Source organism: Corythoichthys intestinalis, chromosome 3 (assembly GCF_030265065.1).
Source record: "Corythoichthys intestinalis isolate RoL2023-P3 chromosome 3, ASM3026506v1, whole genome shotgun sequence".
Taxonomy (NCBI): domain Eukaryota; kingdom Metazoa; phylum Chordata; class Actinopteri; order Syngnathiformes; family Syngnathidae; genus Corythoichthys; species Corythoichthys intestinalis.
In genome coordinates, this window is record NC_080397.1 from 17,749,706 (window position 1) to 17,765,232 (window position 15,527).

At 38.0% G+C, this 15,527-nt stretch overlaps 1 protein-coding gene across 2 annotated transcripts in view; it reads left to right on the forward strand.

The window, feature by feature from the left end:
• The window catches only part of smarcad1a (SWI/SNF-related, matrix-associated actin-dependent regulator of chromatin, subfamily a, containing DEAD/H box 1 a), a 46,958-nt gene that overhangs the window by 18,429 nt on the left and 13,002 nt on the right, over positions 1 to 15,527 (forward strand). For both annotated transcript variants that reach the window (XM_057832475.1, XM_057832476.1), the window contains exons 11-21: positions 456 to 652; positions 737 to 827; positions 5,892 to 5,991; positions 6,246 to 6,305; positions 6,456 to 6,531; positions 6,605 to 6,740; positions 8,085 to 8,216; positions 8,347 to 8,442; positions 8,819 to 8,936; positions 9,017 to 9,132; positions 10,775 to 10,963. In XM_057832475.1, coding sequence (XP_057688458.1) covers positions 456 to 652; positions 737 to 827; positions 5,892 to 5,991; positions 6,246 to 6,305; positions 6,456 to 6,531; positions 6,605 to 6,740; positions 8,085 to 8,216; positions 8,347 to 8,442; positions 8,819 to 8,936; positions 9,017 to 9,132; positions 10,775 to 10,963 — 1,311 coding nt within the window. The remainder of the gene's footprint in view (positions 1 to 455; positions 653 to 736; positions 828 to 5,891; positions 5,992 to 6,245; positions 6,306 to 6,455; positions 6,532 to 6,604; positions 6,741 to 8,084; positions 8,217 to 8,346; positions 8,443 to 8,818; positions 8,937 to 9,016; positions 9,133 to 10,774; positions 10,964 to 15,527) is intronic.

A 15,527-nucleotide genomic window follows, 5' to 3' on the forward strand; every position in this document is an offset into this window, starting at 1 on the left:
CATTTTGGCTGATTGCCGCTTCATCTAGAGCTAAAATAGAAATGTACAGTGGAGGCTTCAGTTGAACACAACCCATTTAATGACTTGTATGACAAACCAGCCTATTGAGTTAAATTGCAGGAGCATCTCATAATTACTACCCTTTTTCCCCCAAGTTTTCAGTCATTTCAGAAAGCGAAAATCATTGCAAACTGAAATACAAAATGTATAGCCTTTGTTTCTTGTAAAGCAGAAGATTATGGCTCATGGATCGCGAAAACTAAACATTCACTTTCTCCAAAAAAAAGTTGAATATTTGCAGAGGTGTGGTATAACTGCTCTTTAGATGACATTTTTCTCAAAAAGTTACTCGAGTAAATGAAATGGAGTAGATATTGCAGTACTACCCACCTCTGTCATCTACATGCATATTGCTTTTCTTCTTACTACTATTCTCCCATTTTTTTATTCTCAAGCTCAATGTGATGCAAAAGATCAACGGACTGTCAGAGGATCTGCTGGTGGACTGCAGAACGGTTCTTAAGGAGCGTACCATTGTACGGAGACTCATGTCTAAATGTGAGACTATTTCCTCCCTAATGGTCAAGCAGGTCACAGAAGTCATGCGGGCTGGCTCGGGAACAATGCAACAACCAAGCCTGCTCAATAGCCAGTGAGTGGCATGCACTTCAGAATATATTACACTAATTGTCATCTTGCTTTGTTGTTCCTCACGCAAATTACATTTCCCTTCCAGGTTCAAGCTTAAACCCCATCAGCTTATAGGTCTGAAATGGCTGCAGCTTCTGCACGAGCACAACCTGAGCGGCATCCTCGCTGATGAGATGGTAAGACACAAGCCAAATCTAAAATACTACTTGCCACTAAACAACCAAAAACACGAAATTAATTAGCCCCACTTTTTAAAATTTTTTAACCAGAACACCCCCCCCCCCCCCCCCCCCCCTTCCCAACACATACAAAATGCATGTGTGTATTTGCAGGTGCTGCGTGGACTCAGCACTAGGGTAGGGCATCGCTTGAAATTGAACGATTCCGGTTTCGAACAATTCTCGATTAAGATTCTTTTAAGAGGCAGGGTCAAAAAAAAAAAAAAAAAAAAAAAAAGGGTAAATTTAGTTACAAAATGTTTTAGTTTACATTAATGTCTTCTCGTTTTTTTTTTTTTTATCTATTTTTTTTTTTTATTAATAATATTTTTCAGACCATGAGTCACACCTGAGTATAAGTCGTGCCAGGCCAAAAACGCGCAACGAAGAGGAAAAAAAAAACATAAGTCACACTGGAGTATAAGTCGCATTTTTGGGGGAGATTTACTTGATAAAATCCAACACATAGAACAGATATGTCATCTTGAAAGGCAATTTAAAATAAAATACAATAGAGAACAACATGCTGAATAAGTTTACAGTGTGATAATGTTACATGATGCATGAACAACGAAATCCGAACGTGGCCGGTATGTTAACGTAACATAGCTATTCAGAGTTATTCAGATAACTATAGCATATAGAACATGCTAACAAGTTAACCAAACTCCAAAACACCAAACTGGCTGGGGGTACCCGCAACTTATAGTCCGAAAAATACGGTATATGAATTTTAAATGTATTATTATTTTATCATTTATTTTTGTTATTATTTATTATCAATACAATTAATATGAAAATTATGAATTATTTGTACTTCTCACTGGGGTCTTTTCAAATTGTATATAAATATCAGTCTTTGAACTTGAATGTGATGACGTTTCTTTCCACAGGAGTGCGCTTTCACAAAGATGTTTATTTTTCAAAAGCTCACAGAGAAAACATTTTCTCATATTCTTTTGCCATACATATCCCTTAGCTGGGACCTACAACTAAGTATTAGTATAAATTAGGGCTGTCAAACGATTAAAATTTTTAATCGAGTTAATTACAGCTTAAAAATTGATTAATCGCAATTCAAACCATCTATAAAATATGCCATATTTTTTCTGTAAATTATATATATATTCTGTAAAATAAATTGTTGGAATGGAAAGATAAGACACAAGATGGATATATACATTCAACATACAAGGACTGTAGTGGGCATTTCACTCTACTGTCATTTAAATCTGTCTATGCTGTCCTCACTCCGAAGCGTGTACTTTTTCCAAAGCTAGACAGCTAGTGAACGACGCCTCAATAATCAGACTTCTTCCTTTTTCATCTGATTTATTAATAAAATGGCCTCAAACCATTGTCCTCTTTAGACCGTCGTGAAACTACAAAAAAAAAAGTACACAAGCATTGCATTAGCAACAACGTTAGCTTAGCACGCTATACAGGTTCACTAAACATAAACAAAAAGCGTCTCATACAAAAAATATAGCATTTCGCTTACTAACATAATATGTACATTCTTTACAACAACCATACTTAAGGACAAATCTTGTCCAAGGATCATATAAGCACAACATTACAACGTAGGCGTCAGCCCGAGACGTCGTGCAGCCATATTGAACTGGCAAGAAAACAATAAAACATGTCGCAAAGCGACCACAAGAGTTCGCTGTTAGACAGCACAAAAAGCCTTGCTGTAAAACTTACCAAAAGGCAGAATACTGTCTGAGCGGGACATGTGCGTTAATTGCGTCAAACATTTTAACGTGATTAATTTAAAAAATTAATTACCGCCCGTTAACGCGATAATTTTGACAGCCCTAGTATAAATTCTTCTATTGATTATAATTTGATGTAGATGAGGCAAAATAATAAGGTTTCCTTACTTGTAAAACTGCTTCTGTTGTGTTTACGGACACATGCAATGTTAATGTTGTGACCATACGAGTTAGGCCAGTGAGTGGTGCTGTAGGAGTGTACGTAGAATGCAGAGAAGAAGAGATGAGTGCGTCTGGCAAGGATGCTATGTTATGTGATGCTATGTTTTCACTGCTACGAGTTCATTAAAAAAGTACCGGTAATCAAATGCTTCCTATGGCTGCTTCTTTCTAAATAAGCAACACAACAAATTCTAAAACAAAAATCCTTTTAATACTGTTTATTTTAACAGAGGCGTCTACTGCTTTAAGATGGCGGCTGTTTTCTAACGCCAGCAAGTCTGTCATTTCGCATCTAGTTCTCTTTAAATGATCTAATGCCGCCAAGTCTGTTATTCACATCTAGTTCTATATAAATATGATATCGACCATAGCCCGACGTAATAATACAATTTATTCTTGTACTATTCCATCCATCCATTATTTACTGCTTAATCCGGGGTCGGGTCGCTGAGACGGCAGAAGACAGACGTAATGTATTGTTTTACATATCTGGTTCTGACGGCGCAGCGTGTCAAATACGTAGCACTCAACTAGCTATGCACTTGGCCACATCGTGCAGCCACCTTTGCATGATATAGTTGTGTTGCAAATGTTGCACTGAGCTGACTGTTCATTTTTTTGGTAAAGTTAAGCCACACCTTTGAGCACCGCCGCCCCGTGTCCATAGCTGTAATCAAGTTGCAGTGCACAAACACACGCTTCTTGGGGCTGTTTCTTCGTGGTTTTCAGCAGCAATTTTTTTTCCGCTCGGCGGTCAGGGCATCGAAACATGGAATCGAAATTTCAAAATTCGAACGGTTCCGGGAGAACCGGGTCCCATCGATGGTCAATGCCCAATGGTGAATGCCCAACCCTACTCGGCACACGTGCCAGTTGATCATATGAGACTCTCGTTCCTTTCACAGATGTTTATTGGTCATCAACACGCTGTAGAATTAGTTCAGACATACAAAATAAGGAAACACATTTATATTAAACATTGTAAAACATTAGCATTGGTACATTGAGGCTAATGGAAAAAAGACAATTTACTCACCAGTTTAGCCTGCTATAAAACATTGGCAGTCTTCTCCAAAACGCAAAATTGCGGTTAAAAGGTGACACTTCAAAAATGAAAAATCACTGGTTTATAGCTTTTGCAAATGTTGTGAAAAAAAAAAAAAAAAAAAAAATCTGTTACTGGCACCAAATGCATGATGAAAAAAGACGAGCACTTTTTTTTTTTTTTTTTTTTAAATTAAACAGAGTGTAAAGCTTACGGTTGATGGCTTAGCTAACATATTTCCAGTGAACATTTTAAAATAAAAGCACGTCATGTTCAACATGTAAGTACATGTAAGATTTCTGGAGTTTATCTCACATAATGCAGATTCTACACTAAGAATAGTTTTAAAATGACACCCATTATGAAAAATGTGATTAGCAGTGAATAATTTGGCGTCAAATGACTCGTTATGCATTATATCTGTGTTTCTGTTTTTAATATTTATTATTTATTAGTTTGTTTTATTAAAAAATAACAATTTATTGGATTTAAATGGTGATTTATTAGGATGTGTTGTCACTACATTAGTGGTTGAATTGGTTTTTTAAAAAATGACAATAATATTGCATATAGGCAATAATTTATGAGACAGTATATCGCCTACTAAAATTTATTATCGCGACAGATAAATATTGAATAGTCACCATGGTTGTCAGGGTCATTTCACACAATGAAGATTTTTGTTAAAATGAAAAAAAAAGATTGACCGTATGGTGGTGAGTGTGTGGTTTAGCACGTCCGCCTCACAGCTCTGAGATCAGTGGTTCAATCCCAGGCTCCCACCTTCCTATGTAGATTTTTGCATGTTCTCTGGTGGTTGCGTGGGTTTTCTCTGCATGCCAAAAACATTCATTGGAGGCTGATCTAACACTTCAATTAGCCGTGGGTATAAGTGTGTGCGTGAATGGTTGATTCTCATTTTGCCCTGCAATTGGCTGGTAATCAATTCAGGGTGTACCCTGACTACTGCCCATAGTTAGATGGGATAGGCTCCAGCAACTGGCAACATGCGTGAGGATGAAAATGTAAAAAAATAAACAAATACCGTAATTTTCGATTATAAGGCGCACCTGACAATAAGCCACCACCTGCCAAATTTGACATGAAAACTGCATTTGTTCATGGATAAGCCACACCGGACTATAAGCTGCAGCTGTCCTCACTGTATTATGGGATATTTACACCAAAGATATTAACTGGTAACACTTTATCTGACAGCGGCATTATGACATAATTATGACATGACACTGTCATGAGCATGAATGAATGCTTATGACAGATGTCATTTAGTGGTCATCCGGCAAATTCTCACTTTTGAATAGATGTAAAAGATATGAGCTGAACATAATTAAAGTTAATTATAATTGGACATATGTCATAAGCATTCATCCATGCCCATGACAGTGTCATGTCATTATTCTGAAGGTCTTATGACAGTCTAATGACTCTGCTATCAAATAAAGTGTTACCTTTTAACCCAAACTAATCAATAAATAAGACACACTGGACTATAAGCCACAGGATTCAAAATGGGTGGGGGGGTGGGGGGGTAGAGGCTTCTTGCCCAAAAATTACGATACATTTTCCACAAATAATTGAGGCCGCAGGTTCCGAACCTTGAATATTTCAGTGTCCACTGTGAATCACTTTTTTTTTTCCTGCAGTTGTTTTTTTAAATGCTATTTTTTCCTGCAATTTTTTAAAAATGGTATTTAAAGATCAGTTTAGTTTATCGTATGGTTCTTAGGAATCCTTAATTTTCATTGAGAATTATTTGGCCACATGATCCTGGTTTTATTTGATCTTTATCCAGCCTTCCTTTTGATTTTGTGTAAAAATGTTTTACATTAATTAATGGAGAAAATATTACCAAAATTGTCATAAATGTAATTTAATTTTAGAGAAAATACTGTATCGTGGTGTTCATTTTCAACTTTTGGGTCCATGCCTATTTTTTTTTTTTAAATAAATATACAATAATGGCAGTGTAAAATGTTGTTGTTTCATAGATCTGAACCTGACTTTTTCTCTGCTTAGGGTTTGGGGAAAACCATCCAAGCAATTGCCTTCTTAGCCCATTTATTCCTGAAAGGATTAGAGGGTCCTCACCTCATCATTGTGCCTGGCTCCACACTTGGTAACATATACACATTTATTATTTGATGCTAATAAATTATACAAGAGATTGCCCATCTTTTATTTAAGAGCCACTTCAATACTCGTATTATTATCACAATAAAACGACATTACTTATTTTTAATGCAACAAACAACCAAGCAGTTCAACTGCACAAAGTCAGATCTAAAACCCAACCTTGGAATTGTCTATTTTAGAAGTTGCACATGAAGGCAAAATATTTGTCTATAATACAAATTTGTTTTTGTTTTGCAGATAACTGGGTCAGAGAGCTGAAAAAATGGTGCCCCATTCTGAAAGTATTAGTCTATTGTGGTATGGTGCTTTACATACAGTATATGAATTATTTGTCATCCATATGCAGTTTATGCAATATTACACCTGTTTGCTGTTTGTGTTTTTGCATAAAAACATTTGTGCGTTAGGAAAAGCACCAAAATGTGGGGTGTTTCTTGTTATATACAGGATCTATGGAGGACCGCAGTTACCTGAAGCATGACATCCTGAACAATGAGGTTGATTTTAACATCCTTGTCACCACGTGAGTAAATCAATTTACCAAAAGCTTCTTTTAGAAGCATGTTGTTCTTCAACATTGTTCCTCCCTTGAGCAGGTACAACTTTGCCATTGGGAATAACAATGATCGCAGTCTGTTCCGCAAGCTGCGCGTTACATACGCCATCTTCGACGAGGGTCACATGCTGAAGAACATGAATTCATTGCGGTATCGCAACCTCATGTCTATCAATGTGAGTTCACTGTTTTTTTTTTTTTTTTTTTTTTAAAGCAGTTCTCCAAAATGGTGTACGCAAAATAATCTGAATTATATAGATTTTTTTTTTTTTTTAAGGTGCATAACTTAGGTATTGAGACCAGGGAAATAATTTCTTCACCAAATCAATTTAACTGAAGAAAGTATTTCTCTACTTTTGAACAAATGAAAAGCTCTATCATTATTGTGACTAGAGGCGTAAAGAAATAAAGAAAAAGCTTACGGTTGGGGTGGTATGTTGACATTGCGTTATAAATAGAATGGTTTTGGATCAGCAAAAAAAAGCATTTTGTTGAAATGCTAAATTCCAAATTTTGCAGTTGAACCGCCTTAATCATGCCGCTTTATATATAAAATAGGATTGCTTAAATTTGAGGATAAATTCCAGTATAATATTTGTTTTCATATCACTCTATTGATATACTGTATACCACAGTATTGAGTAAAGAAAAAAATCCCGAAACTTTTTTTGTCTTACATTCCTATTAAGCTTCTAATTTTCCAAATTGATTGGTCGAAATTTGTACATGACCGCTATAAAAACATTTAGATTCTTATGGATTCCTAAACATGCATGATGACCTAATGAATCTGGCATGTGTGTGTGTGTACTCCCACCCCCCCACCGCTTTTTTTTTTTCTCTTTCTTTTTTTGTATAAAGCTCTCTTACGTTTTACTTGTGTAGGCAAGCAAACTTGACAAAATATTTGAAGATTGAAAAGCATACTGGGGTCAGAACTCAGAAGCTTACATGTTGATAAGTCACTGCTTTTAAAACTTAAAAATGGGCAACATGTCTTCGGCAATAACACAATTTCCTCTGATTTCCTTCTTCCTTCCTTGATTCACTTCCACTGGGCCTCTTTCTTATTATAGGCAACACAATGTTAAAGTGATTTAGCTATTTCGTAGCAGCACCTGAACTCCCAAGTCTATTTTTGGGAAGAAGTTGACAAATATGTGCCATTGTGAAGTAATTCTCTCTATTCAGTGTTTAAGCAGTTCATGTCTGTTAGCAATAATTGCTACAAAAAGAATTTAATTACATTCGAAATAAATTTGGTTTAGTACCTTTCAGTTAAAAAGGACATGAATATTTAGGTCCAAATTCAAAATAATACCAAAGTTATTTTTGTATTTATTGCTGCATGTGGTTATTATGTTAACTGTAATTTCCTTGACAATTACGATTGGGTCATTACTGTATATATCATCTTTAAGGGTTACGTTGACCTAAAAAGTTTAAGAATTACTGATGAATCGCGCCTTCAAAGGGCCTGCCACGAGCGCGCAAATTCTCAATGCTGATCTTTTTTTCAGGCAAAGCATCGCTTGCTACTAACTGGCACGCCATTACAAAACAACCTCTTGGAGCTGATGTCACTACTCAACTTCATCATGCCGTCCATGTTCTCCAGCTCTACCGTCCAGCTCTCTAAGATGTTTTCTATGGTATTTCTGTGCCTTTTAAAAAAAAAAAAAAAAAAATGAATAAAGAAATGTATCTAGTGAATCCACAAAAATGCAACACACGCCATGATTCGCCAGATTCTGCCCCTTCCAACCATTCTTTTATCTGTAGAAGTCCCGTGAGGAACAGAGTCAATTCGAGAAGGATCGCATCTCTGAGGCCAAACGCATAATGAAACCTTTCATCCTTCGAAGAGTTAAGAATGAGGCAAGTCACTGCTAGCCATGATTTTTTTTTCTTTCCATTACAATGAAATGCATATTATATATACATAAGTATGATAGGTATTGTTCTTAGAATTGGCTGAATTGGTGTGTCATAGCGCTGGGTTAAAGGCTCACATTTTCTTATCCAAATCACCCCAAAATGTCTATGAATATTCAGTATTTTTTTTCCCCACCTGTTTAATTTATTAATAACTGCATCGTTAAATCTTGGCTGATGTCTGAGTTTTCTTTTGTAATTTAGGTACTTAGTTGCCTCCCAAAATCTGTTGGCATATGCTGTACCTTTTTGTTTTTGAGTCTCTGCTATTTTGATGAGAAAAAAACACCTGATTATTTTCAAATCATTTCATTTCCAGGTCCTCCAGCAGTTACCTGACAAGAAAGAAAAGGTGGAGTACTGCTCCATGAGTGAGAAGCAGCAGGTTCTCTACCACACACTCTTGAAAAACCTCAAGGCTTCCACCACTGGCGAAAGTAGGTCATGTTCACCATGCAACACTCAAAACTGTTAAGACCACTCCGACCTTTTATTTCTTTTGCTTTGGGCCACACAGATCGGCAGATGTGTAACGTGGTAATGCAGTTAAGGAAGATGGCCAACCACCCTCTGCTTCATCGACAGTACTACACTACAGAGAAACTTAAAGCTATGAGTAAACTCATGCTCAAGGTAAACTCGTATACGCCCAAGGTACTCATATACGCCCACCTTGTGTTCATTATTTATAGTAAGGCTTGTCGAATAAATTGATATCAATTTACTTTACTTTCGGTGTCAGGCCTGCTTCTTTTTTGGAATATTTTTCTTTTGTCATCTTAAGTTTAAAGCATGCCACCATTAATGTGTATAGAACAGACAGGGGCTGTGTTTTAATAACCGGTTTATTTGCCCTTGGTCACTTGCCCTATGCACTTTCCCTCGGGGGAATCCCTGCTGCCCTCTTAAGGGCTGTTCCATTTCTCTAAACAGCTGAAGTGAACTTTGTGAGAGCGACCCTTTGAGGGCTTAGTGATCGAGTAAACAACAATGGTCACTTCAGAGCTCCCTATATCCCACAATGCATTGCAGTGGTGCACGGAAAAGAGTTCGATGTGACGCAATATTACCAAACAAGACACGCTGACATGTACGACAACATTACAGGGAAGATACGCAGCGAGAAAATATAGCAACTGGAAGCTAGTTTAATTTCACAGCAGCAGTATTTTGCAAGAGCCCGAGTGTCGAAAGAGAACGCCACAAAGACGAGACTGTTGAAATTAGGAATTAAAAAAAATAATAAAGCAAATGTGACACACAGAAGGGCTTGCTAACATTTGTTTAAATATATTGTTCTATGTAAATCAGCCAAGGTAGCCCCCCGCATTTTTACCACACCAAATCTGGCCCCCTTTGCAAAAGGTTTGGACACACCTGTTTAACTGATGATCCGTAGACGAGGCCAGCTTCTTTCACCTGGTACCAGCTAAATATTATTCAAAATGTAATGATGGTGGAAGAAATAAGCATCTTGAATTTGAAACTGTATGTTGTCAGCGATTAGCCTCGCAATGATCTTAATTGTGGTTGTCAGCCCAAAACCCTCTAAATATATATTAAATGCATCTTACCAGATATAAAATGACTACTACATAATCTGTGGTAATCGTTTGGAGCCCAGTTTTCTCGTCGAATTGCAGCAGTCCATCTCGCTCTCCTCTCCGGGTCTCTCGGAATACGGTAGAACTTCAAGTCTCTCCGTCTATCTTCTCTGTTATTGCAACCAACCGCCACACACGCCTTCACCATTTTGATTATTAATTTTAACGAGCAAAAAAACACGCCATAATAGGAGGAATTTACGTAGCGGTAATGCGTCAAAACGACGAGTAGACGGACAATATGGCGCGGAGGCGTGGTTGTGACGTCATGTGAGTAGTGTCTATAGGCACTATAGCGCCACCTCAACAACATGTGGTTGATCCATGATTGTCTGGCCTGTGAGTGAACGAGGGCAAGTGTGTTCCATTGACATCTTTCACTCCCCCTCGGCCCATTTTCCCGCCGCCCTCCAAGTGGCCTCCGTGTGACGTCATATAAAGTGCCTAGGGCAAGTGTGCAAGGTGGACTCAAAATGTTATTGAAACTCAGCCAGGGTCTTGCTAACGAAAAGCCTCACAATTCACTTCCTGTTTTTTTTTCCCCATGTCAGCAGTTCTTAATATGGACTCACTTGCACAAGGTCGGCGTCTTCATATAGCGACGCCGCACAGACATTATACAGTGAATACTTGCAAGTGTGAAAACGTCTTCGTACACTGTCGTTTTTCAGGAGCCAACTCACCATGACGCAAGTGCTGAATTAATTCAGGAGGACATGGAAGTCATGTCTGACTTTGAGCTGCATTGTCTATGTCAGAAATACACATCCATCAGCTCCTACCAACTAGAAAACAGTCTTCTCTTCGACTCTGGGAAGTTCCGGTGGCTGACAGAGGAGCTGGCATCACACAAAGACAAGGTTCGCTGCAAATTACGGCAACACACATACAGCCATACCTCCAAAGTTGAACACAATCTGTTCGGTGTAGGTGGTTGCCGTCATTTGTATAGCCAAAATAATCACATTTTTTTCTTGAGCCACACTGTTGTCATTAAACCTTTATTTACCATACAGATTATATTTTAACATCAGCTGTTCAGTATAATGCTTTTGTTAGTGAGTCGTCTGAAACATTTAAAGATATAACATAGCGTGTGCGTTTTCAGAAAGGTTTTGTCCGTGTACTTAAGTAGGTCATGACTTTGGAACCATGGGAAAATGAGCTGCTGCTTCGACAACAATTGAGAAACGGTGGTCTCATGGCATTTATAAGCATTGCTCGAATTAATAGCCATATAAGGTTCTATGATTGCTATCACACGCAGTAATGGTGTTGATTCTTTGTATTTTTGTTATAGTGTCTGTGTTGTGTGTATTAGGGCCACACATAATAATTATTTTCATTGTCAGCTAATAGCAGATTATTATTGTAATTAGTCAACTAATTGGCTTCTATATAAATTATAGTTTACATTGATATTACTCTGGGTTTTACAGTTTAGCTGTGTGTATTGAAACCAGAAACTACAGTAAGTGCTAAGAAAGTTGGACTATAAAAACTGCGTCACCGCTTCATTACACTTCAGAGCAAAAGCAGATGTCAGCAAACCTCTTATTTTTATTAATTACAAAGTAAATCAGTCTGTTCTCATTAGAGACTATAGAAATCTGAATGTTTACTGTTAAGTGAATCAAAAAAAGTGCTTGGACAGTTTTGAGGTAAACAACATCTCTAAACTAGTGTTCGCAATTTAATTACACTAAGTACCAATTAAAAACAAGACGCGGATCTGCAAGTACCAGCTTCATGACCAACATTAAAATGCAGTAGCATAAAAGGGTGAAATGTTCAATTAAAACGGAAAAAACATATCCCTAACTCTTTTTAAAAAAAAAAAAAAAAAAGGCAACAATTTCATTAAATATGGTGAAATGGCTGTATTTAAGGCTATAAGTACAAGTTAGGTAGAAATTGTAACTATGTGAATTAGAGCTGAAACGAATACTCGAGCAACTCGAGTAACTCGAATTTAAAAACTGATCCCAGTAATTTTATTGACCTCGAGGAATCGTTTAATTTTGCCAGCTCTAAGCATCACGTTTTGCCTGGACTACTTTTAATGCGGGACAACGCGCTGACGTAGAGGAAGAAGCAATTTAAAAAAAAAAAAAAAAAATTACTGCAGACGACAGCCGCTACAAACTACGCCGACGTTGCTAAAAACTACGCCCGCATGATGCTAGTTTGGTAGCAGGTAATGTCCGATGCGTAGGCTAGCCACCCGTCCCTTGAAATACGGAATCGTTCCGTAATTGGGAATTAAAAGTTGCGTTCTGTATCGAACCAATACGGAACGCAGTTTATTCCGTATTTCACAATTGTCCCATGGGGGCGACCCCGCGCGACCCGCGGCTCCGGCGTCGGGCAGGGGTTGGGCGGCTGTGCGCCCAGCCTATGCACATCTGTCACACACAAACACATACCTGCACTCATGAGTGAACACTGAGCCAACAAAAATTGCAGGCGATCTCTAAGACCGCAAGATGGTCATCTGTCTGCCCGCTGCTGTCTGCCCAGCACTGCGCGCCACTTCCGGGTTCGTTGCCTAGTTACCTCGCTCGCTCTGCTCAATGCACCGCCCTGCGCGTTTTCAAAACAAAGATGTCTCCAAAAGCAGACGCTCAGGAGTCAGGACACCCCACCTCATCCTCAAAAGAGGAAACGTCTCCAAAAAATGGAGTGGATCGATTGATTATAAAGCGAACTGCAAAGCAGGCAGGAAATTTTTTGCAGTGTCTCACGGAGGTGTAAAACAGAATGCTGCAGGGGACCTCCACAAACGGAATATAAGATCCCAGAAGAGCCTTCATTACAATTCTTTGTACCTGAAACATCCCCTGAGCTTGATTTGGTATGTTATGATGCTCTTGTATATGGATAACATATAGGCTATATTTATAGTTACCTTCATACATCTTGCATTGATAGGAGCATAGCTAGGCTATTTCAGTTGCTACTATGGTTGATTATTTTCAGGAATGTCGATTTTTTTTTTTTCTTAAACATGCATTTATTATCAATCAATATGGAATGGATTTATGTACCCATAAAGAACATCTTATTTTGTTATGCTAACTAATGCTCGTCATTTGGAATTATTCCTAATAGATTAACAGAAAATAAACACTGAATAAATAGTCCTACTGCGAATATATACTATCTATTGATTGATTGTGATACCAAAATTAAAGCAATAATTTGACATCATCGCACGCCTACCTTCTAAATTACTGCAGCTGAGGTGACACAGGTATACCACACAGTAAAACGTGGCTAGAGCTACAATAGTGTTGACTGTGGACACAGGCTCAATCAGAAGATTTTTATGTGATTCCAAAATGGTGAAGAAAATGACTTTGGGGAGAACAAATCAAGAGGCATAGTTGAAACAAGTCCTGGGTTCAAAGGCAGTGGGTGATGTGCTCAAGAGCTTAACGTCACCCATCCCATTCTCCATACAGACCGGTGTCTCGAATAAATTGAGCAGGAAGATGTTTCCCCTTGCTGTCCAGTACTTTAGTCTAGAGTCTGGGGTCACCAACAAAATGCTGGACTTCATAGAGAATGCAGACGAGTCAGCTACTGGAATTGTAGCTCTCCTGCAACATTCACTTAAGAAATTTGGCTTGTCAATGGATCACGAGACCGGATTCAGTGCCAAAAACACAAATGTTAATTACGATATCCATAACTTCGTTTTCACTAACCTGCAGAAAAAAACAAAACAGTCTGCTGCAACGAAACTGCCATGCCCACATAGTGCACAATACAGTTTTCACATCTAAAAATACACACATTTCTATGCATTTTAGGAGTTTTGGGGATGCCCCTATTTTTCGCCGGTAAGGCTTTGGGCGCGACGGGGGCGTCCCTTATTTCTATTTCTGAAAGGTGGCAACCCGATCAATGCGTCTCATAGATATCGCATACATTTAGGAATAGATGCAAAATGACACTCGGCCGCGTCTGGGCAGCGTTAGTAAACAGCCGCCATCTTTAAGCAGTACACTTTTCATCACTAATAAATACAACGGGACTGTCACTCGGTCACGTAACGTAGCTCTTCGGAGGGCTAGGTTTCTATTGATTATGACCACTGTCGTTGCATGGCTAATGTGTCTTACATACAGGTTTTATATAATCTGTAAAAACACAGCGCTGCAGAGTGATGAGGGTGTAAAATTAAAACATAATAAAGCTAACTGTCAGTTTTGGCTCAGTAGTCATTGCTGAATAAAACACCAAGTAACACTGGTCCCTAATGTGCTTCAATAGCTACAGCAGGTATCATACATTTATTTTGAACACTGCAAAAACTCAAAATCCTATCAGTACTTACAGTTTAGACTAACTTAAAACTTAACTAGAAGTTAAAAATAGCTTGACACAAATGGAAATTATAATGAAACACGTGGGAAAAACAAATAGCTTTCAAGTGATGTGTGTTATCAAGCGTAATTACATTTTTAGGTAAGAAATGTTTTTTTTTTTTTTTTTTTTAAAGATCTAGACGTTTTTTGAGTGAAAGCAGTGATTTTTTTTTTTCTAGTCACATCTGAGATGCAATTGTTGGCTGTTTTCAACAATTTACATCGAAAATAAAGACATTAGCCACGTTTACACGCTGACTTTTATTCATACCGATTCAAATCATTCCGAATGGAGATTTCACATCAGCTGTTTACATGTCACTTCATCTATTCCGATCCAGCGTTTACATGTGTCTGCCTTTATTCCGAAAGGACGTTTGACAACTGCCGTCTGACATGCGCAGATTAATCAAAACAAAGCGTCACGTTGCAAAACATGGAGATCGATCGTCAGATCAGCTGCTGTTTTAACTTTTCGAGTGGAAACAAAACTTCAGAATGACACGCCGTTCATTTAAAAAGTTGTGTGGGTGCGCTGTGCGTGTGCTTGGAAGCCATGTTGCAAGTGACGTTACTTACGTCACAAAGTGACGTCACCATGTCAGTACGGAGCATGCGCAGGAAGAACGCAAGCAGACACCATTCCGCTTCCCTGTTTACATGATATAATTTTACTCCTAATCGGTTTGGAAAAAGGAATATTCCACCCCTGTGAATCGGAATGAAATTCCATTCGGTTTGGGCCTGTTCATTCCGAATGAGGTGTTTATATGGAACGCATTTATTCGGTTTGAACAAATATTCCGATTGTAATTGGAATATTTGGCTCCATGTAAACGTGGCAAATGATTGACTGAAAATGGTTCAATATTGGAATAAATGTCTTTTTTTCCTCATGTATATTTATAATTGCTCTTTACCTAAAAAAAAAATGTTTTATCCGATTACTCGATTAATCGATAGAATTTTCAGTCGATTACTCAATTACTAAAATATTCGATAGCTGCAGCCCTAATGTGAAGGTTTGAAAAGAAACTGATCTCAAAGAATT